Source organism: Tamandua tetradactyla, chromosome 7, assembly GCF_023851605.1.
Source record: "Tamandua tetradactyla isolate mTamTet1 chromosome 7, mTamTet1.pri, whole genome shotgun sequence".
NCBI lineage: Eukaryota > Metazoa > Chordata > Mammalia > Pilosa > Myrmecophagidae > Tamandua > Tamandua tetradactyla.
In genome coordinates this window covers 40,625,808-40,653,385 of record NC_135333.1, presented here as the reverse complement: position 1 = coordinate 40,653,385, position 27,578 = coordinate 40,625,808, and the positions used below count along the sequence as shown (strand labels likewise).

General features: G+C 60.7%; 1 protein-coding gene across 8 annotated transcripts in view; it reads right to left on the bottom strand.

The window, feature by feature from the left end:
* Nucleotides 1-931: 931 nt before the first annotated feature.
* LOC143691130 (uncharacterized) overlaps nt 932-27,578 on the bottom strand; it is a 56,710-nt gene continuing 30,063 nt past the window's right edge. For 3 of the 8 annotated variants that reach the window (XR_013179360.1, XR_013179361.1, XR_013179355.1), the window contains exons 2-4: nt 15,063-15,143; nt 12,852-12,921; nt 932-4,948 (exon numbers count right to left, since the gene is read on the bottom strand). Coding sequence is in view for 1 of the 8 variants with exons in the window: in XM_077169172.1 (XP_077025287.1) it covers nt 15,110-15,143 (34 nt within the window). In the remaining 7 variants the exon portion in view is untranslated. Of the gene's footprint in view, nt 4,949-11,678; nt 12,922-15,062; nt 15,144-27,578 lie in introns of those variants that run through there. The other 5 variants (XR_013179358.1, XR_013179356.1, XR_013179359.1 and 2 more) reach the window with 5 other exon arrangements.

Sequence of the window (27,578 nt, the reverse complement as noted above, 5' to 3'; positions counted from 1 at the left end):
CCCTGAAACCACACAACCTACTACCTCACCCCCTGGTGTCCGCGCTGCAGGCGGGAGGGTCCGCCATGGCCTCCCTGCCCTGCCCCAGCCCCTGCCTGGGGCCCCTCAATCCCTGGGGCGGAGCTGGAGGCTGGGCAGGTACAGGGAGGAGGGCAGGGGGGAAGGAGAAAGGGCAGCACACTTGCAGGTTGGTCTGAGTCGGCCCCCACCCCAGGCCTTCTGCCTCAGTTTCCCCATTGTGAAGCAGCACCTACTCTATGTGGCTGGGGTGTTAGATGAGATGAACTTGTGCCCATGAGGTGTCCAGGGTGTGCCTACCCCCAGCTCGTGCTCAGTGGTGTTCCTCTCACTTCCTGCCTACAGAGGTGATGGGGGGAGATGGTGAGGGGGACAGCCTGGACCCCCTTCTCCCTTCTGTCTCTGGGGCGGCCCACCAGGGTGGAGGCCCCACCACCGACCACAGACACCTGGACAGGCTGGTGTGCCCAGCATCTGGGATGGGAGTCCTGGGGGATGTGCAGAGCGAGGCGGGGCCCCATGGAGTCTCCCTAGGGGAGTGGACAAGGCTCCCTCATTGCCTCATGGCTTCCTGCAGTCCCACAACCCTTCCCTTCCTGGTCCCTGGCTCCTTCTACTGGGGCCTGTCAGCCGCAGGGATGCGTGGAGGTGCTACAAGTCTGATGTGGGGGTGGCGGGAGGGGGAAGCCTGCCCCAACCGGACCCTGGGCACTTCACAGTATCTCCTTCAACCTTTGGTTGCCCTGCTGCACAGATGGGGAAAATGAGGCCCAAAGGCCACACAGCCTATCAGGCTTGGTGGCATGGCATCCACTGCCCCCTACTCACGCTAAGGCCACCCCACCCCCACCGACAGCATCCCACCCACCCCCACCAACAGCCCCCCCACACACACAGCTGGCCAGCCCCACACGCAGTCAGGGTCCCGGATGCTCCATCCAGCGCAGAAATTACAACCACTTCAGGAAAGACAGTAGATTGTATAGTTATCCCATATCAGGGCAGAGCCCCAAACTATACAACCTACTACCTCACCCCAAAGGGCGGTCAGTCTCGGCACCGATGGCTTCTTTGCCTTGAAGACGCCTCCTGGAGGGAAGGAGGAATAGAGCAGCGCAGGGCACAGGGGCTGGGGGCTCAGGCATGGGGTTCTGCAGTCAGGTGGGGGACGGTGGAGGGTCCTGGAAGCACTGAGGGACTCCTCATCATTCCTGGGGAGTGGCTGTCATCACCCGGGCAGGGTCCATGCTGGGGAGAGCCACCCACCCAAGGCAGGGAGAGAGAGAAGGGGAGGGCGGGGAGGGAAGGGAGGGTTTTCGCAGCCCCTGTCTTGCCCTCCCCAGGCTGAGTGTCTTGTGGGTTGAGTAGCCTCAGGGCTGGGCATCGTCCACCTATTGGACAGGGGCCACTGAGACACGAGCTGGGAGGCGGCCCTGTGGGCTCCAGTTCCAGTCCTGCCATCCAGGGCGGCCCAAGCTGTGCCCACTGGGGCGAGGTCACAGGCTGCTGCTCTGTCTTCCCACCAGGGAGCTGGATCCCAGGAGCCAGGTGGCCGGGGTCAGAGGCAGGGACACTCGTGAGACGCCCAGAGCGTCTGAGGGTCAGCAGAGACTCCATGCCCAGTGCCTGAGCTCAGGGCTCCCGGGGCCTAGGATGGAGCCCAGAAAGGGGGCTATGGGGGGGCCCGGCATCAGCATCCCCACCTACTGCTCCCGGTGCTGGCTGCTGGGCCTCCTTCCTGGGACCCATGACTTCTGTGAGGTCACATAGCTGACAGGCAGCTGAGTGAAGACTGGAACATTCTGTTTCCTGCTTGGGGAAGCGCTAACATAACTCTGAGCTCTTGGGTGCCACTGTGGACTCAGAACGTGGACCCCAAACCTCCTTCCACAGCTACTTCCTAAGCAGGCCACCTCCTCCAGGCAGGCACCAGGCTGGGCCGAGTTGTCCAGTCCTCACAACCCTGGTGTCACCGATCCCATTTCACAGTGGGAAAACTGAGGCAAGGGCAGGCTGAGTCCCTGGCCCCAGATAAGGCATGGCTCCCGCCGGCTCTCCCAACTTGGCCTTGCCCACTGCGAAGTGGTCTCCATCCGCAGTTCCATTCATCAGGGCACTGCTGCTCTCTGGACAGACCCTGGTAGGTTCATTTTGCACCCAAAGGGCAGGGGGACAAGCCTGAAGCCCCGCAACCCAAGGAGGGCATCAGGGGCTCAAACACTGCTCTGGCCAGAGCTGGGGAAGGATCCCCAGGGCTAGGGGTACCTCCCTCTGCCCAGCCTAGCACTGTCTGGCCTTGGCCACGGGCACTCCAGGTTCCCCCAAGGCCCAGCAATGACATCTGCCTGAGAGGATATGGGGGGCCTATTCCCCTGTCCCAAATCTGAGCTCCTGGGCTGGCAGATGGGAAACTGAGGTCCCAGCACTCAGGTCCCTGCGTGGTGTCTACTCAGAGTGTCTATAGTGAACTTCGGCTCCCTGTCCCCAGACCATGAGCTGCTGTTATCTGTCTCCATCCACGCCCCTCCATGGGTTCAAATGAAGACAGGGTCCTAAGTGGACCCCAAGCCTATGACTGGGCCCTTGCCTATATCCCTGAGACCACCCAGGCCGGCCAAGGCCCTAGCACCCCTGGGCAAACCTTCCACCTCATGAGCCTCAATTTCCTCCCTGAGATACGGAGTTCATGCAGTCAGCCACCCTCAGCTTGCCAATCCCAGCTGGAATTCACGTTTGGGGCACTGTGCCAGCTCCCACTGCCCCCACTCCACATTCCACACCCACCTGCCCTGCCTGGGCCCTGGAGCCTGTGTTCGGTGCATAGGCAAGCCTGGCCCCAGGAGGGAGCCAAGGGCTACACAAAGGGCCATCCAAGGGCAGGGAGAAGTGGGGGACAAAGACACAGCCTGGCCCACCCGGCCCTCCCCATGAGCCCCCAACTGGCCTGGGAGCAGCACGGTGTGACACATTTCCTCCATGGGGCTTCCCTTCTCATGCCAGGCAGGACTTACCCTATGGCTCCCCCAGCCGATCCTCTGTCTGTGGCAGGTGGGCTGGGGGCTGCAGCCTCAGGTCCTCTGGGTACAGAGGGGACTCAAGGCAGGGAGACCCTAGGCAGGCAGGTAGGAGCACACACATGAGAGTCTCCGGGACAGCGGGTCCTCATAGCAGAGAGAAACACCCGATCTGCCAAGGGAGGCCAAAGAAGCCTTTCAGCCTTCAGAGACCAGCAGGGCCAAAGGTGAGAAGGATGCAGGCGCATCTGGGCAGACGAGGTGGGCAAGCCAGGGGCCCTCGGGGAGGACCCGGCCTCAGCGGAGGTTCAGCAACGGGACTGTTAGAGTCACATCAAAAGACCCCTGGGCCTGAGGGCTGAGGTGGAGTTAAGGGGACGGATGCAGCTCTGACTGCACCCCTCTCCGCTATAAGACAGGGATGGCAGGCAGCTGTGTGCAGGGGGCTGCAGCTGGTACTAAGCATGCACCACGCCAGGGGGAAGGAGGCCCCCCAGGGGTCTGTCCAGCATGCTTGTGGGGCCACCACTCACCACGAGGAAGGCCAGCTGTGGGGACAGGACGTCTTGCATGGACATTACTCCTTGGCCTGCCTGGGTATAGAAAAGCGACAAAGTGACAAAGGTCAGCCTGGGAAGAGACCCCGTCATGCCCAAACCCCAGCAGTATGCCCACCATCCCTGCCTGCTGCCCTCCCCAGGGGCCTCCTGCATGCCCCTGTCGGGGGATCCTGCATTTTGGCCTAGCCCATCTCCCTGACCCTGCCTGGTGGCACAGCCAAGAGAGGAAACCAGATCAAACGGCCCCTGCGGCTGGTCCCGGCTGGACGATGTTGGGTCGCAGACACCCAGCCCCAGGCCTCGTCCTTAGAGGCAGGGAGGCCACGTGTCCACGCTGAGGGACCAGGGCCATGCCAGGTGGCTACCAGGACCTGCACCCATTCCTATCCCAGCCCTTTGTCCGTTTTGTGCATTAACTAGGGTGATCAGACCACTGGAGCTAATACCTCCCTTCAAAGAAAAAGCCAGTAAGACTCCGAGAGAGGCTGCGGCTTTCCCGGGGTCAGGGCAAGTGGGGGCCAGGGACCCCCAACTGCAAACCGAGCAGAAGATCTGGGGAAGAGGGGTCCTCAGGGTGCGGGCGAGGCCACAGGTGGCAGCAAGGGCTGCCCAGTGCATCGACGCCCACGACGCTCAGCTTGTTCTGGCAGAGCCGCCCTCCCTGGACTGACACACCCAGGGGAGGGAGAACAAGTTCAACCCAAGGGGAAGGGATGAGCAGGGAATCTCCAGCCTGTGCAGGGTGGCTGGGCAGAGCCCCACACTAGCTGCTGGGGCAAGGATGGCACCAGGAGCCAGGTAGCCCAGGTCCCATCTGCTCCTGGCATGCTGCCCACATGACCATGAGCGAGGTGGAGCCTTGGAGGCCACGCCAGCAGGCGGCAGAGGGTCCTGGGAAGGTGGCCTGGGGGGAGGGTGCCCAGCACTGCACACCCCCGCCCTCTGCCGCCTCTCCCTGAAGGCCGGCCCCGCCCACAGCCCAGACAGCCAGGCCGTCCATCACTGCCCTGACACTTGCTCTGGGCGCCTCTGCTCCTTCCCACAGCTGCCCCCGCCCACGCGGCCCCCAGCCCTGACTGGATGCCTAGCCCCCCCCACCTCCCCGCCCATCTCCCAGGCTCCCCTCACCTCCTAGCCTTTGCCCGTGCCTGGCCCTCTGCCAGGAGCAGCCACCCCCCTTTATTCTGCTCCTTTCCCACGGGGCCCCCCTTTTCCCTGCTCACACCCCGCTCTGTTGCAACTGTGGGGGCATACCCTGCCCCTTGGGCGGGCACCTGAACCCCCGGCCCAGGGGGCTGGCATGGGAGGCTGCGAGGAACCAGGCAGCATGCTCACGCCACCCCGGCGGACAGCTCCCTGCAGGCAAAGAGACATGGAAATAGATGGGGGGCAGGGGCTCCCCACCCTGCGCACTCCCCACCCAGGGAGTGTTCATAGCACACAGGGCGGGGCTGTGCTGGGAAAGGGGCTGACGTCCCGTGGGGGAGCAGTTCCGTGGCTGGGGGGTTAGATGCCTGCCCATCTGACCTGCAGTCTGGGGAGGAACGGCAGAAATGCCCATTTGTCTGGGGCCAGGCCACAGCAACCCCCCTTCCCAGCGGGCAGAGGAGGGCAACATGGCCTGAGGGGGGGGCCAGCCACCAGCCCACTGGGTTGATGGGCAGCTGCTGCCTGCACCCCATCCTGCGCCCATACCCCGTCCTGCACCCACAGCGGCTGGGTTGGGGGTGGGGTAGGCCCAGGACAGGTGTGTGGGAGGCCCTTGGGCAGGTGGCCCTTTCAGGGCCAGGCGGATGTCTGGAGTGAGCGAGGCAGACAGACGGTGTCACCCCACAGTCACCTCAGGCTTGGCTCGGGGCCACTGCGAGCCGGCCCCCACCTCATACAGCCACCCCCACCCTGATTAGGTTTCTCCCCATAAAGCGGCCAGTGTTTCTGCTCAGCAAGCCATGCCGACAATGGAGTCTGGGAAAAGCTGTGGGGGTGGCATCCGGGGGGCTCAGGCGGGAGGCGGGTCTCCCGGCAGACACGGCCATAAAGTTAACGAGTCATGTGCGCCAGGCAAGCTGCTCTCTGCCTTGGGCTGGGGCATGACGCAGGGGGCACCCAGGCGAGGGTGAGGCAAGTGAGGCACTCACCATGGGCACAAAACGTAAGAGGGCACCAAAACCTCAGCAATCAAATATAATACAGTATTAAAAAGAAAACGAATTCAGTAAGGTAAACAAAATTCCAAATGTGAACACAGACAGGGTCAAGGTTACCAATTTATTTCTGGCCCTGCTTGGACTCGGCCCCATCCCGTACAGGTGCCCAGTGGTCTCACGCCCCCTGGGGTGGCCCTGTGGGGACGCAGCCACCAAGCTGTGCCTGCAACCTGGCCTTCTCTGAGTCCAGGCTCTTTCCTCGGCCCTACACACTTCTAGGGGGCACAGGGCCCGCAGGTAGGGGAGTGGATACCTCCAGGCCTGGAGCCCTGTTCCTCATCCCCTCTCCTGCTCCCAAGGTCCCACCTTCCCCTCACCAGTCTGCTTGCTAGTGCCCTGGCAGTCCAATTTCCCATGAGATGGATGCCTATGAGCTCTGGCCAGGGATCCCCACCCCCAGAAGTGTCCATCCTGCCTGGCCACCTGCTTACACATTCCTAGTACCTCTCAGTCTGCCGGATGAAGAGGGCTGGGCTTCAGGAACGCCCACTGGCCGGGGTGGGGGCCAGACCCATGCGCCGGGCATACAAAGTGGTGTCGAACAGTACAGGGCCTGGCACTGGTGGGGAGGCCGTCCCTGTCCATGATGTGGCTACGTATGCAGGGGCATGGCTGGGTCTGGGAGCTGCCTAGCCATGGTCTGACCCCAATTCTGGCTCTCACTAGCTATACTGAGATGCCCTTGGGTCTCAGCACCTCCCCCTGAAAAATGTGACAACGATGCCCCACTCCTGGAGTGGTCAGGGGGCAGCTCGAGGGGCCATGTGTGCAAAAAGGGGGAGCTGGCCAGGGCAGCTGTCCTTTAACTGCAGGGTTAAGTAAATGTATCTGTTTGGAGTCCAAAGGCAAAAAACTAGTCTGCAGAACCCTGCGTTCTGCTCCCGCGGGTGTCTCTGCCTGATGTTTAACCATTAGGCAACAGTTCTGACCTCAAAGGCGTGTATTTATCTGAAAATATCCTGAATTCAAGGCACAATCTGGGTCGTGAGGCGGGGAGATGGGGCTGAGGGCGGGTGGGCCGGACGCAGCCCCATCACTGCAAAGGCCGTGTCTGAGACCCAGCCCCGCAGCAGCCCCATCCCCAGGGGCTCCTCTGGGACGAGCCCCGTCACGCAGTGCTTTCCCTGCCCTGGGAGCCAGGCGCTCCCAGTAGCCCTGGGGGGACCTGGCATGGGGGACAGCACGAGTCTGGACAGGTGGGTGGGAGGTGTCCCGCCCATCCCGGACTTGGTGGGGCTTCCCTGGGGGTAAGAAGAGCCCGAGCAGGCTTTGCTTCATTGCGACAGAATGTTCTCTCCGGGAACCGCAAGGAGTGGGTGTCTGGGAAGGACCTGGGTGTCATCCAGTTGCCTTCCCGAGCCACGGAGGCCTGACTGGGACCCCGCAGGTGGCTGGCAAAGGAGCCCTGCCCGCGGTTGCCTCCTCAGCACACGCCCTCCTTCCAGGCTCTCCTTTCACATGATACCCAGCTGCAGCCATGCGGGCGACCGGGCACCGTCCCTTCGGACCCTTGAGTGCATTTATTAAATGTCCTTTTCTGCTTTTCCATGCAGAAATTCCTTCGACTCTGCTTCTTCCTCCGGGAGACACTGCCCTGTGATGGGCTTTGGGAGAGCAGAGCTCCCACAGGGCCTGACTGCCCACCCTCCACTGGCCAAGGCCATGGAGACGTAGTCCTTGGCGGGGGAGAGGCCTCAGAGCTGGCTCTGCACACACCGGTACCCCCCAGATTCTGCCCTCTGGCCTCCTCCCTGGCTGCCAGGCTTTCTGGTATTATCACGCCTGCCTGGGCACATGCACTTCTGACCCGCTGGGGGCTGGAAGGCAGGTGAGTGGGCACACATGGCAGACAAAGAAGGGTGCACAAGCGGCCCGGAGACTGGCGGGGGCAGAGGCGCTGCCGAGGTGGCACTGTGACACATATCCGGGGGTGGTTGAGGGTGTGGGCTACATGGGCCATGCCTGGCAAGGGGCTGGAGGGAGCACCGTTTGGGCCTAGTGTTGGTGCCCCAGACCCACGGTTGGTCCTGGCCCCTGGAGAAGCCCAGCTGATGAGCAGTGCCCTGAGGCTCTGTTGGGCGCCTGCCTCCTCCAGGAAGCCCCCCTGCTCCTGCTTCCTGAGGATGGGCGGTGTCTTTCTCTAGACCGGAAGGCTGCTTGAGTACAGGGAGGACCGAGTCTCCTCAGCCAGGTTAGAGGCCACAAAGGGTACGGGTGTACGCCAAGGCTGCCCTCTTCTCTGTGCCTTGGAGGCTTCTAAGAGAGGGGACAGACGGTGTTGCTTTCCTCCTCTGAGGAGCCTAAAGCAGTCCCACCCCTGCTCAAGGCATGCCCCGAAGCCCATTCCCACTCAGGCATCATTTCTAAAACTTTCCGCACTGGCCCTGGTGGTGGCCTAGGACTCCATGTGCATGGCTTTAATTACAACTCTTCTGGCCTCCAGTTTGCAGTATCTCCTTCTGCTTGGCGGGGAAATCTGAGGGGCAGCGGGGGCTGGGCAGGGCTGGGTGAGGGGCCAGGACTCCCAACGGCCTTGCCAAGCAGCTCACTGGTGCCAAGACGAGAGCAGCCATGGCCAAGGTCAGGCTGGGGCAGGGGCTAGCCCTGGGCTCTGTCCAAGCCACGCAGGGCCGGCGAGCAGGCAATGGCCACCCTCCTTGTGTCCCTCCCCCACGGGTGCCTGCCCAAGCTCAGCCACAAAATGGCGGAGGGGTGCCGTGGCCATTTTGTGGAGATCGTGGATAACAAAGCCAGCCCTAGGAAAGGGCCAGAAAGAGCCGCGCGCAGTCAGGCAGGAGAACAAGAAACATCCGCTCTGGGCACACACTGATGCCCTCTGCTAGCCTGGGCGGACCTGGCCTGACAAAGGAGGACAGGTAGGGCCTTAATGGGACATTCCCTGTGCCTGAGCTCCCCAGCTGCCCTGGGCTGCTAGGGGCCCCATCACCCTCCCAGGGGCCCTGGGCAGGCTGAGGGCTGGGCAGGGGGAATCCTGTGGGATCCAGCTGGGCCCCTGTGTGCCCAGGACCGCGGCAGCCTTGCTCACCCATCTTTCAGAGGAGGCGGTTTTGGTAAGCCCTGAGGGAGGCACAGGGTGGACACAGGCTTGGGGGGCGCCTCCGGCCTGGGCTCCTTCTGGATTAAAAATCCTTTGCCCCAAGGCTCAGCTCCCTTGGAAGGCGGGTCCTCATTCGCCCAAGCTGGGGCAGCCTCCAGTTGGGCCTGCCCCAACTTCCATGGCTTCCCCCAGGTGGTGAGGCCCCCTGCCCGGCATCGGAGGGCCCTGCCTGACACACTGTGAGCTGCAGCAGAAGGGAGCGTCGGCGCACACGCTGTCCGCCCCCGCCAAGGCCACGGTCTGCAGGTGCCTTTTACGAAATTCCCAGCGTGAAACAGAAATGCATGGAGTTGCTCTGGGGGGCCGAGCTACCCTCCCACTTGACAAGCAGGTAGATGGAGGCCCTGGGTCGGGGCCCAGCCACCTGCAGTCCCCAGCCCAAGCCGGCTCCCAGCCAGCAGTCTCCCTAGGCTGGCCTGGCTGCAGCAGGGGACATGCCCATGGGCAATGGGGCAAGGAGGACACCACTGGTTCACCTGCGGACGCAGCCCGGCCTTGGGCTGGAGGGCACCTACGGCGCGAGAGCCCACAGGCAGCATCGGGGTTCAAAACAAGAGAGTGGGGCTGGACTTGGGAGCTGAGCCCCAAGTCATTTTCGCAAGTGGGGATTGCCATGGCAACATGGCGCTGCGGGCAGGTGCCCCAGTCCTGCCACTTCTGTAACCACAGTTGCCCTGACAACTCCCGGGTGTGAACAGAATAGCTGGCCTTGCTGGGGGCCTCTCCCAGGCGTGCTCCTACCAGAGGACACCTGCTGGCTTAGGGCATGACCGGGTGGGGGGCAAACAAGCCTCACAGCCATGGGGTCTGAGTTCAACACAGTTGAACACAGTTCACAGTTCAAACACAGTTGCCACCGTGTTTGCCACTTCCAGGCACACACACCCTGTGGGAAGCTGGTAGGGGACAGACGCTTTGCACCTGAGCTGGGCCTCCAACCACCCTGAGAACAAAACACCAGTCAGCTCGCCCATTCTTGTTTCAGCTGATGAGTGGTGGAGCACAGAGAGGCTGAGTGACCTGCCCTCGGTCACACAGCCAGCCCAGGTGCCGTCCTCCTCCTGGTGTCTTAGGGAAGCAGTGACCAAGGCTACGTGGTGCCGGGAGTAGGGACCTCCTGATGACAATGCTCACATCCCTCTGTACCGTGTGGCCCTGGGAACCCCACACCCAGGAGGGTGATGGGCCACACTGCCTGGCACCCCAGCACTCCCAGACCAGAAGGTGGCAAAGGAACAGAGCTGGGAGCCTGCTCCTCACCCACCCTGGGCTGGGCACAGTAAAGCTTCCAGCTAACTAACGTCTAGGGGAAATATCCGAACCTGGGGGATGTCAGGCCGAGTGGCCGGCTTAGCCAGGGCAGGGCAGGATCCAGTGGCCCCCACCATTTCCCGGGAGCCCACATCTGAGCTGACTCTTGAAGGGGGTGGCTGCTCCACGGGCAGGGACCCAGGGTACCACAGAGCACGGGAGGGTGGTCAGTGCAGCCCCAGCTATGGTGGGCCCAGACACTCCGCTGGCCGGGCAGGGCGGGAGGGCACCGACTCCTCAGGTCTCAGAAACTGACAGCAGGGAGAAGCTGGAGGCCACCTGTGCTGAGGCCTTTCCCTTTCCAGGGCCCAACACCCAGATGGAAACAAACCAACTGCGCAGAGTGAGCCACCATTGCCCTAGGACCTCTGACAGCTGCCCCAGCCCAAGCCAGCTTCGCAAAGAGCCCATCCCCTCTGGCTGGCGCTGGGGTGAGTAGAGCCCCTCAGAGACCCTGTTTCTGGGTGAAGAGGATGGAGACGACAAGCCCCAACTTGCAGGGTGGTCCTGGGGCTGAATAAGAATGTGCAGGACCCAAGAGGTGAGGAAGCCAAACCCCGGGCAGGCCAAGGGCTCAGTATAGGGGCCGGGTGGTCAGCATGGGGGGCACTCAGCCTCTCACCCAGCACCGAGGCAGTGCCGGCCTCGTCTTCCAGACCGCGCACAGCATGGGGGCCACCCACTGTGTCCTGGCACAGGCACTGTGTCCCCACTTCAGCCCTGGCCTTCCTCGCCCGGCCCGCAGGTGCCTGGTCCTCAGCCATGGTACTCTCTGAGGACCCCCAAGTGGGCTGCCCACCATCCAGAGCCACATTAGCCAGTGGGTGTCACGAGGGGCCTGAGGCCCAGGTTCAGCTCCAAGGCCCAAGCCCTAGGGAACACTCAGAAGGGGGCTCTGCTCTGTCTACCTCGGACCCCCGGGTCCCCACATGCCAGGCTCCCCATGACCAGTTCACCACCACCAGTGCCAGCATCACCACCAGGGGTCCTGGCTGTACTCAGGGGCTGGGGGCCGCCTGCCACCCACAGGTAGGTCCTACTCTGTTCCTTCTTTGTGCAGTGGATGAGTTGTTCAGCTCCAGGCCAGCACAGGGAGGGAGGCTGATGGCAGGATGAGGGGGTAAGGAAGCCCTGCCCCTACTTGGGAGGGGTCTCAAAGCCGAGGCCCCTGGGCCCGTGGAGTGGGCAGGCATGGCACAACCTCAAATAACACAGACTGCATTGTTGGAAGGTGGCTGCTTTAAACCCTGCCCGCGGGCTCCTGCCACAGCCACTGAGGCTCTGGCCACTGCACCGGGGTCAGGGGCCCCTTCAGCTCTGGGCAACCTGCTTGGGTGTCAGCAATGCACCACTATCTCGTGCGGGACCCTGTGTAGACCACAACTCAAGGCGTTTGCCCACCCCACCTACGGGTGGGGTCTACTGTCTGCCCCATGGGCCATGTGGCGGTGTTAGGCTGGCCTGAGCCCCAGGGGGGAGGGCAAAAGAGCCAGAGCACGTAGCCACCAGGGGCCCCTGCAGCTGGAGTCTGTGTATCTACAGGCCCTGCAGTTCCTGGGGGGCATTTCCAGGGGCATTTCTGCTCTGTACCCCACTGCTGCCCCCACTCTCTCTACCTCACTGCCTCGGCATCTGGTCTCCTCCTTCCTCCACTATCGCCCTCTCTCTGGCCGTCACCCCCTTTCTCCTTTCATCCTGCCCAGTCCTCCCAGTTGCCCCCCCTCATGTCTCCCCACCCCTCACCCTGCCTGGCAGGAAGGTTGGGGACGACAGCTGGGGGCCAGGTGCCGCATGCAGACAGAATGGCCTCGGGTAGCGGCTGCCGAGTCGGGTGGGCAGGCACGATCTGCAAACATGCCAGGTCCAGATGGCAAAGGGTCCAGCCCTGGTTACACTGCTTCCCTCACACGCTACAGCCAGGGGTCTCCTGCAGACCCTGGAACAGGCCGCCCCTGACCATGGCGACAGAGTGCCTGCCCACCCCAGCCCCCGGCACACTCCCTCCCCTGGAGACTGCAACCCTCCAAGCAGGCTGGCTCAGGTGGGGCAGGGGGTAGGGGCCTGGGACCTCCAGCAGCCTTCCCTGAGGTGCAGACCCAGGAGGCCTGCAGCAAATGGTGGTCCATTGGGACCTTCTCACTCACTGAGGCCACAGGAGAAATGGGTCTAGGGCCCTGTCAATGCCTGGCTCTCCGCTGCCCCTTGCCCAAGTGCCCCCACTCTGGACCCCTCGAGATGGCCAGACCCCTATAAACAGGAGCTTCACGTGGCTTATGTGCAGCAAGGGAGCATGGAAAATGGAGGGTCCAATCTCCTAGGGTGAGACCTGGGTGAGTCCCCAATACGCCTGTGACCTTGGGGCCCTGGGCTACAGAAGAGGCTGTGGGGCGGTCAGAGTCAAGGTCAGAAATAGGCCAGTCGAGCCTGTGCAGGCCTGCAGTGAGCACCTGCTGGGCTTGAGTCCTTCACAATCACGGGCCACATGTGTATGTGTCACGTGTTACGTGTATGTTACATGGGTACACATATGCATATTACATGTGAGAGTCCAGTGTGCCCCACTGAGGACGGCAGCAGGAGAGGGGAACAGCAATTTTCACCCACATTCCAACACCACACTGACCTGTGCCTCGGCAGCCAGCTACCTGGGCTTCGGGCGTCTACTGGGGACATGCCAGAGGAAGGGGCGAGACCTGGAGGGAAATGAGATGCTGGTTAAGTCTTGGGCCAGGCGTGCACATGTCAGAGGCGGGGTCCCAACGTATGCATCCTGTTGGCTCTGGCCCACCGGGCCCTAAGACCTCACTAAGGCCTAGGCTCAACTTGGCAGCCCCCTAGCACTGCAGGACACTTCACCATCCAGGAAGCTGTTGTGGCTGGCATGGCCCAAATACCCTACACACCCTGATTTTCTCCGACTAGTCCTCTCCAGGAGGCAGCAGAGTGTGGTTGCAAGGACGGGGATTCTGGCACCAGGTACAACTTGCTGCCCTTTTAATTTAGGTTTTTCATATGGAAAAATAACTTACCCTCCACACCCCCTCTCCGGGTTGGGAAGAATTGAAAAAAATAAAGTAAGAGTCGCAGAGAATGGGGAGAGGAATAGAGCAAGGCATAGGCATAGGGGCTCGGGGGCCTCTCTGGGGTCTGGAGGAGCTTCCTAGAGCATCAGCCCCAGTCAACTCTCTCTCACCATTACTGCTGATGGTATATCCTGAAGGTCTCTCCCTGTAAGGGATGGTCTTTCCTTCTTTGCTTTGGCTGCTAGGAAGCTCAGAGCAAATCACAGGTCACCAGCAATTGCAAGGTTCCTATGACATGGCTTCTTCTTCCTGGCCTACCTTTGATGTTCTCTTTGCCCCAATTTCATCAGCTGCTTATTTTTTATTTTTTGGACTGTCCATCTTTGCTCTAAGCTGCTTAACACTATTTTATGTGGCAGAGTATAAACAAGCAAGCATATAAATAACACCTTAGCTACCCTCCCGAGGCCCATCCCATCACAGAGGGTATAGGCTTCATCTTTGCCTGGTGCCCAGCCTGACCCCCAATTCTCAGCTGGGATTGGTTCCTTCCTCTTCTATTCCTGCCCTACTGAGAGTTGAGAAACAGGTCTGGATGCCTTATTTGCGAGCAAGAAGCTACATTCTGGGAGAGGTCTGTGAGTGGAGGCCAGCAGACTGGGACCCAGGAATCCAACCCTGTGCGAGAGGCAAACCCCCTTCTGTGGTGTGGCCATGCCCACAAGCACTCAGGGCCACCAGCCAGGCCTGTGTGGGAGGCGCTATGTGGGTGAGCTTGCCCAGAGAAGTTTTAGGGGCTGGGGGGGGGGGCTGGTGGGTAAGCTTCTGAGGCCTCTGGCAGGCCCCACATGTGCCCTGTTCCCTGACACAGGCAAGCAGCCCCAGGACCACCCTGCAGAGCCACCAGGACTCCCAGCAGTCGCCTCGTCCCCACTGTTGTCCCAGGGCTATGGAAACACTGCAAAGCCATATGGCCACAATGAAGCTGGGAGCTGATCCACTCCTCTTGACCCTCTGCATAGAGTCAAGTTGGCCCAGAGGCTGCCAAAAGAGCTGCTCAGCCCATAACTGCCCCTAAGTCAGCATACGCCTGCAGCAGGGCATGGCTCTGCTTCAACCCTCCAGCCTGCTTGGCACTACATTGAGGGGGGGCTCGATGCACCCAGTTGGAGCTGGACTGGGCAGAGCTCTGGCAAAGGGGGGGAGGGAGAGGAAGGGCCAGGCTTGGCCCAAAGACCTGGGTGTTCTCCTTTTCCTGAAGTCAATTATAAGCCCCTGACAATTTGGGGTGCCTGTTATGTGCAAAGAGGGTGTCCCACTCCCTGGGCAGGAATGGGAGGTACTCTGGGATTCAAGTCCCCAAGACTCCATCACTGTGTCCTAAATGGGTAGACTGAGGCTGGGTTAGCAAAGGAGACTGATTGGACAGCTAATAAAGAAGGGGTTTGAGCCCCAGCTGGAGGATCGGGGGTGTGCCCTAAGCCCACCTCTCTTGGTCTTGCTCAGGAGAATCCCCACACTTCACCCTCCCTGCCCCCAGGCCTTCGCCCTGCTGTTTCCAGGAGAGGGCAGGTGGGGGTTGGGAACCACCAGCTGGGCTAGGCCTGGGAAACTCTGCTTTCCTTCCCCGTCTTACAGCTGGGGGGACTGGTGTAGGTGGGGGCCTGTGAAGGCTGGGCTGTGCTGCCATTTTTTGAATGATCCGTCCAGTCCCCGCCCTCTCCGCCAGCCTCCCAGCTCCCCTCCACCTCTGGGACACTTCTGACTAGAGGGAGCACCGCCCCACCAGCCCAGGGCAAAGACGCATCTACCTGGGCCAGCTGTCGGAAGGTCAGAAGGTCTCCTCAGCCAACCCAGGTCAGGCTCCTACTTTCTTCAACCATGTTCTGGTCCTGCAAGACACAAGGTGACCAGGGCATCAGCTCAGCAGGTCCAGCGGCTCCACACCCTGAGAGTGGGGCAGGGATTTGGTGTGACCCTTCTAGCAGCCCTCATCCCCGCAGCCCAACATGACGCCTTGGGCCTGTCCCTGGGCCTGAGGCCTGGTGAAGCCTTCCTTGGTGTTGCAGGGGCTACTACCAAGAGAAGTGGGGCCTGACTGATGGCAGAGCAGATCAGCCCTATGGTCGCCATGGGGGACCCAGCCAGGCTTGGGGGACCCAGCCAGGCCAGCAGATGCCTGAAGGGCATTCTTGGGCCTTAACTATTGATTTTGGGGTTTGGAATTGTGGGGGACATCGGCCAGCCACCCCCAGATCAGCGTGCATCTGCGTGTCTCACTGCACCTTATTACATCGACATACAGTAACAACCCCAGAGACAGTGCAGGTTCCTGGAGCAGCCCCAGCAAATGTGAGCACAGCCAGCCCCCTTCCCACTCCCCATCCACTCCCCACACCCACGGCAAGATGGACTGACAGTCTCTGGCTACGGACCAGGAACTGGGGTGCCTGAGTTCACTCCAAGGCGAAGAGCTTCACAAAACCGTTGTGGGACTTGACTCCCACCCCACCCTGGTGCCTGGACTGACACACTCAAAACAGACCCCCACCCGCTGGCTTCCCCAGCAGCCAGCCGTGGAACCCTCCTGCAACTGGAAAGGAAGGGGCTGGTGAGGCTCCAGGTGGCTCCCAGGACAGCCGGGCCATTCCTTCCCAGTGCTGCCCATGCCGGGGATCTTGGGGGGTGGGGGGACCTCAGCCCCTCGCCCCAGTCCTGCCCTCACACCCACTGTTTCCTCAGGCTGGAAAGCTGTTCTCACCACCAAAGACCCAGTTCCTACCATCCTCGGGCCATCTCCTCCAGGGAGGCCTCCTGAGCTCCAGCAGCAGCTCCTGGGGGTCCTGTCAAATGGGCTTGCTGATGTGTGTACCCCCACTGCCTGGGAGCTCCGTGGCAGGGACCGTATCCTGCACAGTGTGCCTTGGGTATAGCACAGTGACCAGCCCCCTAGAGGCCCCCCGAAAACATCTGTTACATGCACACGTGACCTGTGATGACGGGAAGAGCCCCCAGGAGGAGCCTCTTACCACTCCCACTTTTGGAATGACCCCCACTAACTGGGGTTTGTAAGGCATGAGCTGACTTTGGGCCTTTTCCCCAAGTGGTGACTCACGTGCCCCCCTCCTCGCAGCCAGTGAGAGGCACCTTGTTTCCAATGCCCCAGGAGCGAGGAGGCCCAGAAGGCCAAGCAAGGGCCCAGGCTGACTCTGAGGCCTGGCCCAAGCCTCCAGCCAGCCACCTGGGTACTCCCCAAGCAGGACCCATCATTCAGATAATGCAATGGCAAATCCCAGACCAAGGCCGACGAGCCATGGCCAGGAGTTCTGCTGGGCTGTGGTCAGCTGCTGGGTCTAGTGACAAACCTAGGCACCCAGAGACCCCGCAGGCAGCCTCCTTTCTTGAACCTCTGCCTTGGCTGAGCCCTTGGCGGGGGAGGGTGTGGGGACCAAGCCCCTGGTGGGAAGGCACTGGGAAGGCTGGCACAGCCACACCAAGCAGGCAGTGGGGTCTGTGAGTCTGCTATTTCTGTCTAGACCCTTCCAGAATCTGTCTGCCATGCTCCCTATAGACAGGGCTCCCACGGATCCCCAGGTACAGGAATACTCAGGAGCACAGTCGTCCCCAGACCCACCCAGGGCTTGGGGTGCAAAGGCACACACCTTGGGTTCAAATCCTGCCTCCTGTACAACCCACTGTATAACCTCAAGCCACGTCCCATCTCTCACTCTCAGGTTTCCCACCTGCAGGATGGGGGTGGGGTACATGATCCCCATGGGGTGCTGAGTTTAAAGACTGCTGCTGGCAAGGTTGGCTGGTGCTCCCCGGTGCCCCGCCCAGCCCCTCACCTGCCCTCTCCCCACCGCCCAGCAGCCACTGGGGAACCCTGCCTGCTATGAGCCCCATCAGCCCTGCCCTCACCCGGCTACACCTGGGATGGGCTCATCTCAGGTGAGATGAGCTCATGGGCATCCCCAGGAAAAGAACAGGCTGGGGAGCCCCAAGACAGAAGGGGGAATGGATGGGGCCCACACCCACTCGTCCCTTCGGACCACGGGCAGCGCCCAGCCTGGCTTACAGCGGCCCCTCCCTTCCCCACCTGCAGGAGCGAGGCGGGAAAGCAGCCAAACCAGGTGTCGCTGCTGAAAGACCCGGGAGAGGCCCTTACAGCATCTCCCTCCTATGGGGGCAGCAGCCAAGGGCCCTGCCTCCCTCCTTTCTAGGGCCACCCTAGGCCTGCTCTGGACATTCAACGACAGGTGAGTGGAGTTCCAGCTGCGAAGAGAGGTACAGTCCTGGGGCCCTGGCTCTATCTGTCAGAAACCCTGGAGTCACACCCAGGCCAGGGAGTTCAGTAGGACAGGTGGGTCCCTGTGCTGAGGTGGTAGGAGAAGGGGGTGGCCAGGGGCTCCCTACCCCTCCCACCTCACGGTCATGACTGAGCTCCAAATTGGGGTCCCTGGAAACCAGAGCTCTGGTGGTCCCACCCCCAAACTTTCTCCACTTCTCCAAGCCACAGAGCAGGGTGTAGGGGGAACGGGGGGAGGGGGGCAGACTGGGCTGCCTCTGCTGGCCGCATGAATCCAGGACAGGCCTCCCCCCACCCTCCACCTCACAGGGCTGTGGTCAACACAGTGAAGGGCAGTAAAGTGATGCCCGAAGCCCAGGGCTGGGATGCCCATCATGGAGGATCCCCTCCCCCCACCCCACTCCCAGCCCAGCATCACCAGCCCTGGGTGGGGGCTCCAGGCCATGTCAGGCCTACTTCCTCTGAACCCACACACCACGCGGTGGTCCACTGTATGGCAGGGCTGGTCAGTCCCTCTGCATGGTTCCTTCTAGAAAGCTCTGAGCCTGTGGCAGAGGGGGACCCCATGCAAAGGTTGTAAGGGGGCAGCTGGGAGATGTGCTTGCAAGGGCAGCCCATGCATTTTGGGGTAAGGCACAGGGCCCAGAGGCTCTGACCCCTAGCAGGAGCTCCAACCCATTGGGCACAAAGATCCCCAGCCCCTCAAAGGAGTCCGCCCAGCCTTATCCACACCTCAGGATTAAACTGGGGCCCTCTCAGAAGTCACATGTAGAAGTGCCTTCCTTACACATACAAGTCGCTAGTGAACCGTGCATAGAACACACCCTCAACTTACGGGCCAAAACAGCACAGGAAGGCCAAGCCCTGGAGGATGCCACGTTAGATACCCACAGGCTCAGAGGGCCCCAAGACAGGCTGAGGCATGGGCCAGAAATGCCCCAGCAAGGCTGAGGGAGGCCAGTCCTCCACTTCCCTGAGTTCGTCTGAAGCACAAAGTCAGGGCTGTGCTCCCGGCTGGGCCACTTCACGTGGGTCCAAACGGTCCGGCAGGGGCTCAGGAGCTGGCGGTGAGCGGGTGGCCAGAGCCCGAGGGAGGCCACAACCCCCAAGGACAAGGGAGAGCTGTCACTAGCAGTGAGGGCCCACGCAAACTCTTCTGGCTGCGTGGCCTTCAGGAACCTGACCTCTGAGCCCCTGTTTTCATTCTTAAAAGGGGGGATAGTCACGACTACCATTCAGAAGTAAGAGAAAATGCATGAGCAAAAATTCCCCACAGCTGGCCCCGCACATACAGTAGGTTCTCACCTGAGGCCGCTCTTGTCACCATACAGATTGCCAGCTAGTTCGGGAAAAGTTACACCCTGCTCACACACGCAGCCTGAGTGCTGTTAAGAGAGGTTCGGTCACACGCCACGAAGCTGCCCGCAATGGCAAAGGAGGGGGCCCCCAGTTCTAGCACAACAGAAGACCAAACCCCATTTCCTTACAAACAGTACTTCCCGAGGACTTGAGACTCGCTCAGCAGACTTGGCCGGGGCGACGTGGACTGAAGCAGCGGGGCTGCTGGGCACCAGCCGCACCTGGGTCACATGAGTCTCAAGCTGCCGGACCTCCGCAGCACCCCCCTCCTTCCTCCCCAACCCTCTCAACTTCTTTTTAAGGGCCAAAGAGCGCCCTGGACCGACAGTGCCCCCATCCCCACCCCCTTGTCCTCTGACACATTTTGTTGACATCAGAGAACATGTGATGATAATTCAGATGGATCAGTTTCATTCTCACCAAATCTTTAGTTTTGTTATTTAAATAATTTTTTCCAACACAAAAAAAGATGCTCATTAAGCATGATTTATAAAATTGAGAAAAGGGGAAAGAAGAAACAAGTCACTTACTGTAACCTTCCCTTCCAGACGCAGCAAGCATATGCACCCATTTCTAGGAGGGGCTCCCAGAGAGTACCATGTAGCCGGCCCCCTGCCCTCCCCTGGTAGTGTTTTCCATACAGTTACATATCCTGGCTATATCATCTTGAATGGCTACAAGACATTCCACCAGGGAACTTGATCACAATACCTTACCCCTTGAACCAGCCCAGGAGACTGGTGAATTGCTTCTGGTCCCTCACATTTATAGGAAGGACTAGACAAACATCTGTACCTTCACACAGGAACCTTTCTAGCCCCTGGGGAGACATCCCAGAAGTGGGATGTTAGGCAGAGCCTGGGAATGCTTTACTCCCAAGGCAGCCACTCCGAGACAGTCCCCTGGGACCTTTCCAGAGACCTACCAAAAACCAGAGATGAGATGAAAGAGATGGCAATAACGATGGGGAAACTGAGGCTCAGAGCAGGAGTGGGACTGGCCGAGATCACACAGTAGACCAGTAGCAGAGCCGGGGATGAGATCGAGGCCCCTGCCCACTGGCATCTTCCCCAAGACATGCTTTTCAATAGGCCTGAAACATGAACCTGTTTCACACCCACTGCAGGCAGCCAAAGGTGCTGGGCTGCTCAGGTGGGTGCCAGGACAAAGGTGAGCAATGGCCAAGACCACATCCACTGCAAGGCAGAGGAGGGGAGGGTCGCTGGGGAGCCTGTGAGGGCTTCCAGGAGGAGGAGGGCTGAGCAGCAGAGGCAGGCCCTGCGGCAAATTGGGGAATTGGAAATCTCCGACCTAAATTAACAGACCATGTAATGGATCCACTGGAGGTGGCCCATTTTTCAGACCCCTCCTTTCACACCTAATGAACTGCAAAGAAAACACACAGAACCTTCCACTGTTACCACTAAGAGCTCATCTTCCCAGTGGGCACCTGGGGCACTAGTCCTACCCAGTGGCCAGGAGAACGGACCTTACCCTGGGGCTGCAGCCTTGGGCCTCCCATTGGGGTACAGGGGCACCATCTAGCGATAAGCTGTGACTTCACTGGCAAGGCAGAGGAGTCAGTGGAGAAGCAAAAACAAATTCTGCCAACATGTTTCCTCAAGTATCTCAACACTGAGGCTGACTCCAGGCAAGCCTGGCCATCCATACTACGACATGAGGTGTGGGGAGGCTGCTGCTGGGTTCTGTCTCGTTGACTTGCAAAATGTTCCCTGAGAGCCTGCTCAGGGCCAGGATGGGATAAGGCACTAGCATCCAGGGCAGATCATAGCCTGTCCTCCCACAGCAAGCAGTCTCCCCGAGAGGGCACCCATAGGAGCTGGCCATTCCCACTATGGGTGTACAGGGCAGTGGAGAGCAGGGAAGGCTTCCAGAGGGAGGCAACTGCTGGCTGCAGCCTAGATTGGTGGGGACAGGGCCGTGGAGGGAAAAGGGCTGAAGTGAGGGCCCTTCAAGTCCCATGGCGGGGTGACTAGACTGCAGCTAGGGGCAGAATGGGAGCCCTGGAGGATAGGAAAAAGGCAGAAAGGGAGACCTGGGCACCCACTCATGGGTTGAGAATCAGGGCAGAGTTGGATGGGGTGGAGAAGAGAGATGAAAAAGATGACGGAACTGCCTGGGCTTGGCAATGGTATGGCTGTGGTGGGGAACAGATTTCAGGATGTCCCTGCAGGTCAGCTGCTGGGGAGGGGTCCCCCAGGATCCACAGGAGGGAGGGGAAAGGAACCACTATGGTCCCAGCAGAGGAGACCCCCAGCGGGGGCCACCCAGAGCCAAATAGCACCAACATCCAGGGGCCTGCCTGGGCCAGAGTCAGCTGCCCCCGCACCCTTGCCCACGTGCATGCAAAGTGAGCAGCTACGGGCTGTGCTCAGGTTCCAAGGCAGGAAAATGCACTTTTGTGCTCTTTTCCAACTCCAAGGGGTCCCAGCTGCCCCCACACTCAAACAATGCCCCCGCCCCCAGGTCACACACGCAAGGCCTGGCACAGCAGGGCCCTGTCCCTTCCCTCAGGCCCGTAGGGTGGGGGACTGGGCCCAGGAAACAAAAAGAAAACTGGCTGCTGAGTAGAGCCCCCAGCCTTGGGCTTCCAGCAGTTGGTTTCTAGGGCAGCGGCGATGGTGAGAGGAACTGCCACCTTGCCATAAATCACTGTGCCATCCTATGTAATTATCTGGCCACTTAATCTCCTCTTTCTTTTCTGCTCCCTCTCCCTGGGGAAATTTCCTTCATTCCCTACATTATCCCACTGTCTCTGGATGTCCAAATCACCACTCGGTCTGGGCTGCAGACTGGCTCCTTTGTGCTTCACCCCCTTTTACTTTTTCTCTGGGAGGGCAGGGTAGGCTGGGAGAGGCAGTGGCTAGAACGATGTAACAATTAAAACAAAAGGTGCATTTCTGCCCATGACAGAGAATGCTGAAAACGCCACTGTGTCCCCACTTTGGGCTGCAGTAATGATGACATCCCCAGCCCACAGGCTGCTGCTCCTACCACCAGAGATTGTCAGCAAATCCAGAGGCCTTGAACTTGGGCTGGGCATAGACTCAGTCCTGTGGCTGAGACAAGAAAGTGGGGACACCTGCCCGGTACCAGCCACTGGCCTTCCAATGGCAGCCACAGACAGTTCAGAGAGACGACCCGTCTTCCCCGGTGGGGTCCAGGTAAGTGCTCACCTGACACGGGTCTGCAGGACGCCAGGGACGCCGGGTGGGTGCCAACTCCCAACCCTGGCCCTCCTCGTGTCTGAACCTCACACTGTCCCTCGAGCATGGTAGCTGGCCCCGTTTTACAGATGCGGAGGCTGAGACCTGGGCCAGGCTCCAGACCCCATGTCTCCGAGGCTCATGTCCTTGTCCGGAAGAAGGCGCATGCTCACAGCTCAGCACAGGTGCCTGGCTGGCTCAGCAGCGGTCAGTTCCCTCATCTCATGACGAACAGGAGGGAGTGGAAAGTCCCGCGGGAGGATTCAAACCAGTCATTGGGGAGGATGGGCAAAGTCCCCAGGGGCCAGGCAGCCATCACCCCATCTCCTGTGATGATCCCCACCTCCCTTCTCACAAGGGGAAGGGGAAGACGCCACCACCTGCAGGACAAACCCTGTGAAGCTCTGCAAAGGGCAGGGCGCGGGGCTGCCGAGTCTCCCTGCAGGAGAAGGTAGCCAAGAGTTTTAAAAGCTGGATCTCATTCTCTGTCCACATTTCCAACCTCCCAAAACCTTCTGGGGAGTTTTCCGGAGCCCTCTGGATTCTGTCACGGGCATGTTTCATTCCCAGCCAGGTTGGCAGGTGCCAAGTGAGACACCCAGGGGAGCCCGGCGGTCACAGCTGTCCAGCCCCACTCCCATGCGGGCATGTGCCCACCACTCAGGCTGGCTCTTAGCCTCGCTGGCGGTATCTCTGGTCAAATTTCTTGTCTCCTTCCCTTAGAGAAAAAAGTTCTCCTTGAAAACAAACAAAACTGCACTCCCAAGAATCCATCAGAGCTGGTGTGGCTGCAACTCTCTCTCTTCCTCCCTCCCTGCCCCCTCTTCTTCCTTTCTCTCTTGGGCATTGCAAAGTGCTTGAGATGGCTGCTTCGGTCTCTCATTACACAGATGGGTACACTGAGGTCCGGGAAGGGAGGGCTTATTTAAGGACCTCTGGCGAGTCTCTGGCCCAGCCAGGGTGGTGATCCAGGACCCCTGCCTGGACCCCAGGACCCCAGCAGCTAAGCAAGTTCTAGGGTCTGAGACTGCAGTCGCTGAGGCCCAGGCAGGCTGTACCCACAAATGCCAGCCCAGCAGACATTCTAGAGGCCTGAGGCGCTGAGGCCAGTGGGTGCTCAATGGGCATGAGAAGAGAACCCCAGGGGAGCCTGGGACCTGGGCAGCAGGGGCTCTAGTCGTCAGGGTGGCTCTAAGGAAAACTGGTCCATGGGCCAAACAGGGCCAGAGCCGCCCCCACCCCACATGGTTTCCATGGGGACGAGGCATTGGCCTGGGGGCAGGGGCTACTCAAGCAGATGTGACCTGCATGGGCTGCTAGGGAGTGGGGGTTGGTGTAGGAGGGGCAGCGGCTATGCCTGGCAGAGGGGCCAGGACGTGGCAAGCCCAGGAGACAGACATGCAGATGGGGGGTCTTGGGGAGCAGGAGGGCTCTGGGGAGGCAGGAGGTGGCCTGGGCATCCAAGCCTGCCAGTCAGTTCTGGAATAGAAACCAGGCTGCAGCCTTCCCGGGTGAACTGCTTGGCCATGACCTGCACTGGGGGTTCCGAGCTAACCTCCAGCACCCCACCCAGCTGGGCACTGCCTCTGCCAGGCACTCCCGAGCCTGCTGTAGGTTTTATCAAGGGCGTCCTGCACTGGACAATGACATGAAGCCCACCCCAACCCCACTGTGCCTGTCAGCAGGGGCTAGGCCTGTAAGCTGTCACCATCCCCTCCAGCCAATGCACTCAGTCCACTCACTGCTGGTTTTACTGTCCCCTCGCAACTGCACCCCTGGTGCCCAGCAGGCCCCATGCCCTTGGAGTGAGTGTCAAGGGGAGAAGATGAGCTCGGAGCCCCTGGAAAGTGGGAGTGACGTGTGGCAGGGGCCCCAGCAGCAGGCCCTCACACCCCATGGCCTGACATGGGCCCTTGGTTGTCCATCCTGGCCTGGCCCATGGGCACCCTGGCATCACCATCCAGCCCCATACCTGACAGGGCCCCCCTCACTCTGGGACCCCCATTCCAGAGCAGACCTTGAACGGCGAGGGCAACCTCCTAACAAACCCACACAAGATCACAGGCTCACAGCTAATGCCTCGGCTCCTGGGATGATGCAAGGGTCTGGGGCTGGCACAGAGAGAAGGCACTATTTTGAAAACACCCAGTACTGCAAAAAGGGTCTTGCCTAGCTCAAGTTTTTACAGAATTTCACAAGGTTTTTATTGCGGGCATTTGAATGACAATGTCTCTCTAGAGCTTATGGGCTCCCAGAGCTACAACCGTATGTGTCTCATAGGCACACGGGGGCCAGGACGACCCCAGCCTCTTTCTCCATTGCATGCCGCCAGGCTGGGTGGACTCTCATGACCTGGCCAGTCCCCTCCAACCTCAAAGGCCCAGAGTGTGACCTGGGGGCCTCGGACAGCCCAAACCAGCAAGCTCCGATGGGAAGGGTCTCAGGCCCCCCAGAAACCAGCACCACACATGGCCTCCCAGAGGGTGGGGCAAAGATATCTCCTGGGCCTTCCTTGGGGCAGCATTCCAGGCCAAAGGCCATGGCCCTTTATGGTGCTGGGCGCCTGGGGGCGACCGACTGAGGCCAGCTCTGAGGGAAGCCCACCCAATGGGAACCCTGGACAGGGCTGAGATCCAGGGCAGGGTCTGCTGCCCCCCAGCTGTGTGACCCTGGGGAAGTGACTCAGTCTTTTTCATATAGAAAATGGCTTTAGATCCCCTTCCCGCCCTGACTGTAAGCCCTCTGTGGCAGGGACCACACCTGCACAGGGGCCAACATCCATCCAGTTTTCTTACATTCCATACCAGGACAGGCTGCACACAGCTGTAGGCTGAACTGAACAGCAACCAAATGCCACACTTGGAAATGGATGTTAAAAAATACAGTCCCTGGCCCTGACGCTTGCTGTGTGCTCGACGAAGATCAGCTCCCCAACTGCCCAGGGCTGAGTCCTGCAGGTGACAGAGGACACATCCCAGGGCCCAAACTGAGTGCTAGCCCTCCCCTGGGGGGGGGGGGTCCTCGATGCTCTCGATTAGGCCAGGGAAGGGGATTTCTGCCACCCCAAACCGCCCTGCCTCAGCCACTCACCTTCCACTGGCTGCTGGGTGCTGACCACAGTGGCCACCCATGGCCCTCCTGGGTTCCTGGCTGAGGCCGAGGCCACTCGCAGAGGCTGCCAGCTTGTGGGGCTCCAGATGTCCCCCCAGAGCCTGCATCCAAGCCACGCACCCGAGTTCATATCACAGGCAGTGCCTATGATGGCAGAGTGGGGCCATTCAAGAGGTTCCATCTCAGGCTTAGAACTGGCCCTGGGCGGGGGCCCTAGGCCCTCACATCTCACCCTCTAGGTGCTGACGGTGTCCAAAGGAGCTGGTGGCTTACTGTCTGCCCATCACCACCATTATCAACATCCCGAGCTGGAGGCACACTCCCTCCGATCCTGCGGTGGGCCCTGAATGCAGCAACCCCCAAACGCTGACAAGGTGGCTCTGAAGGGTCTTACCATACCGCTGTCCTCATAGCACTGGCTGGTGGGGGAGGAGGCAGGGCCACTCACCTGGACCTCACCCACCAGCCTGGGGGGATGCAACGGCTCATCCATTGCATCCAGCAGCACAGCCAAGGGGCTCCGGCGGGGCTGGGAACTGCAGCATCCTCACCCCAGGACCCTCCACTGATGTGGGCGCAGCCCACCCACTCCAAGAATCCCAGGCAGGGCTGCGCTCCTAAGGAACTGGGCCAGGAGTCCACTTACACAGGCCAGTATTGCCAAGCCGCCTCCCAGGGGCACCCCACAAACACCCCCCACCCCCCCAGATCCAGCCCATCCTGAAACTCAGAAGCTCAGGGTACATAGAGGTCCCTCTCCTGGGGGTGGTAGCCCCTCGCTGGGCCCCAGGAGCACCTGGTGGGTAGGATATGTCAATGTCCTTTTACTGACAAAAGTTTGGGCGCAGAGACCAAGACAGGCAGGAGCTCCCAAGAGCGCAGTCTCCAGTCCCACCAGCCTGAGTGAGGAGCCCACCAGCACGGCTATCCACACGGGGCCAGGCGTCCCACTGTACAGACAAGGGGACGGAGGCCTTGTGGAGGACGGGGGTGGGGGGCGGCTGTGCTACCTTGCTCACGCCTCCTGCAGCCGCCACGTTCTCGACAGGACATGGGGCCTTGGCAGGCTGACCTCGGCATATCGCACATCAGCCCGGGCCACCCCCCGGAGGGACGCGGGCATGCTGACCAGCTGCTACCCAGCCCGGGCATTGTCCTCCCTCCGCCAGCCTCCCACACACCCTGCGCTGCCGCACCGCCATTTCCTCTCCAGGCCTAGAGGCTCCCGGCCATCCCACCCGGTCTGCAAATGGCAGCGCCCAGCCCTCCTACCCGGCTGGGGAGCTGGCGGCAGGCCAAGCTGGGGCCCCGGGGCGCAGGCCCTCTAGTTCCGGGACTGTCCACCCACCCTGGGCCCTGAGGCCGGACGTCCTGGCGCCATGGAGAGCGGCCCAGTCACCCCTGGGGAGTTCTACGGACTCCAGGGCTCACTAAGTGTGTCTGGGGGTCAGCCCCAGCACGGAGCAGCACCTCCACACCAGCCTGCCCCTCAGGCCTGGGTGTCGGTCGGTGGCGAAGTCTCCAACGCCATGCACCCATGAGCACGGGTTTCATGAAGCCCGCCACACACACACACCTCCATGCACACGTGCCAGCCCGGGTCTCCCCATCCCATGAATTTCTGGGCACGCACACGCAGCACCCAGCACGCATCGGTTAGCGTCCAGCACAAAGAACCTGGGCTTTGTAGCAGGCAGGCCCAGGTGGAGTCCTGACCCGACCCTCACCAGCTGGTTGACTCACAGGAACTGCTCGACTTCTCTAAGGGCTGGTGTCTGTACCAGTGGAACAGAGGTGACAGTCCCGCCTAGCCAGCGCGTTCTGAAAATAAGAGCAAGGGAACAGCGACGTTCATGGGAAGCACCCAGGCCCCAAGGTTGCTGCGAGTGCTTCCCCTGTAGTCCCAGGAAGCTTCCCGCACCCATTTTACACATGAGGAAACCGAGGAAGAAGTGAGAGAACTTGCTTTTGGCCGATCCCACCTGCAAAGAAAGACAGCTCAGTCTGAACCCAGGTTTCAGGCCCAGAGCCCGTGGGCTTGCTCTCTTTGCCACATTGTCTTTTTGAACATGCAGGGTGCCCGGCTTCCCATTTCCTTCCCAGCACTCCCACCCACCCACCCACCCCCAGTAGCAGCTGAGAGTCTCAGCAGCATGTTTCTTGCTGTCCCGTGGTGATTCTGAGACTCCTGAGTTGGGAAGTTGGGCCGCTGGCCTTTGCTGCATCTTCTGTGGCCCCCAGACCCATGCCACATGCACACGGCTGCAAGGCCAACATCAGAAAGGCTGGGCAGCCACCCCTGCCGCGGGCATGGCTGAACC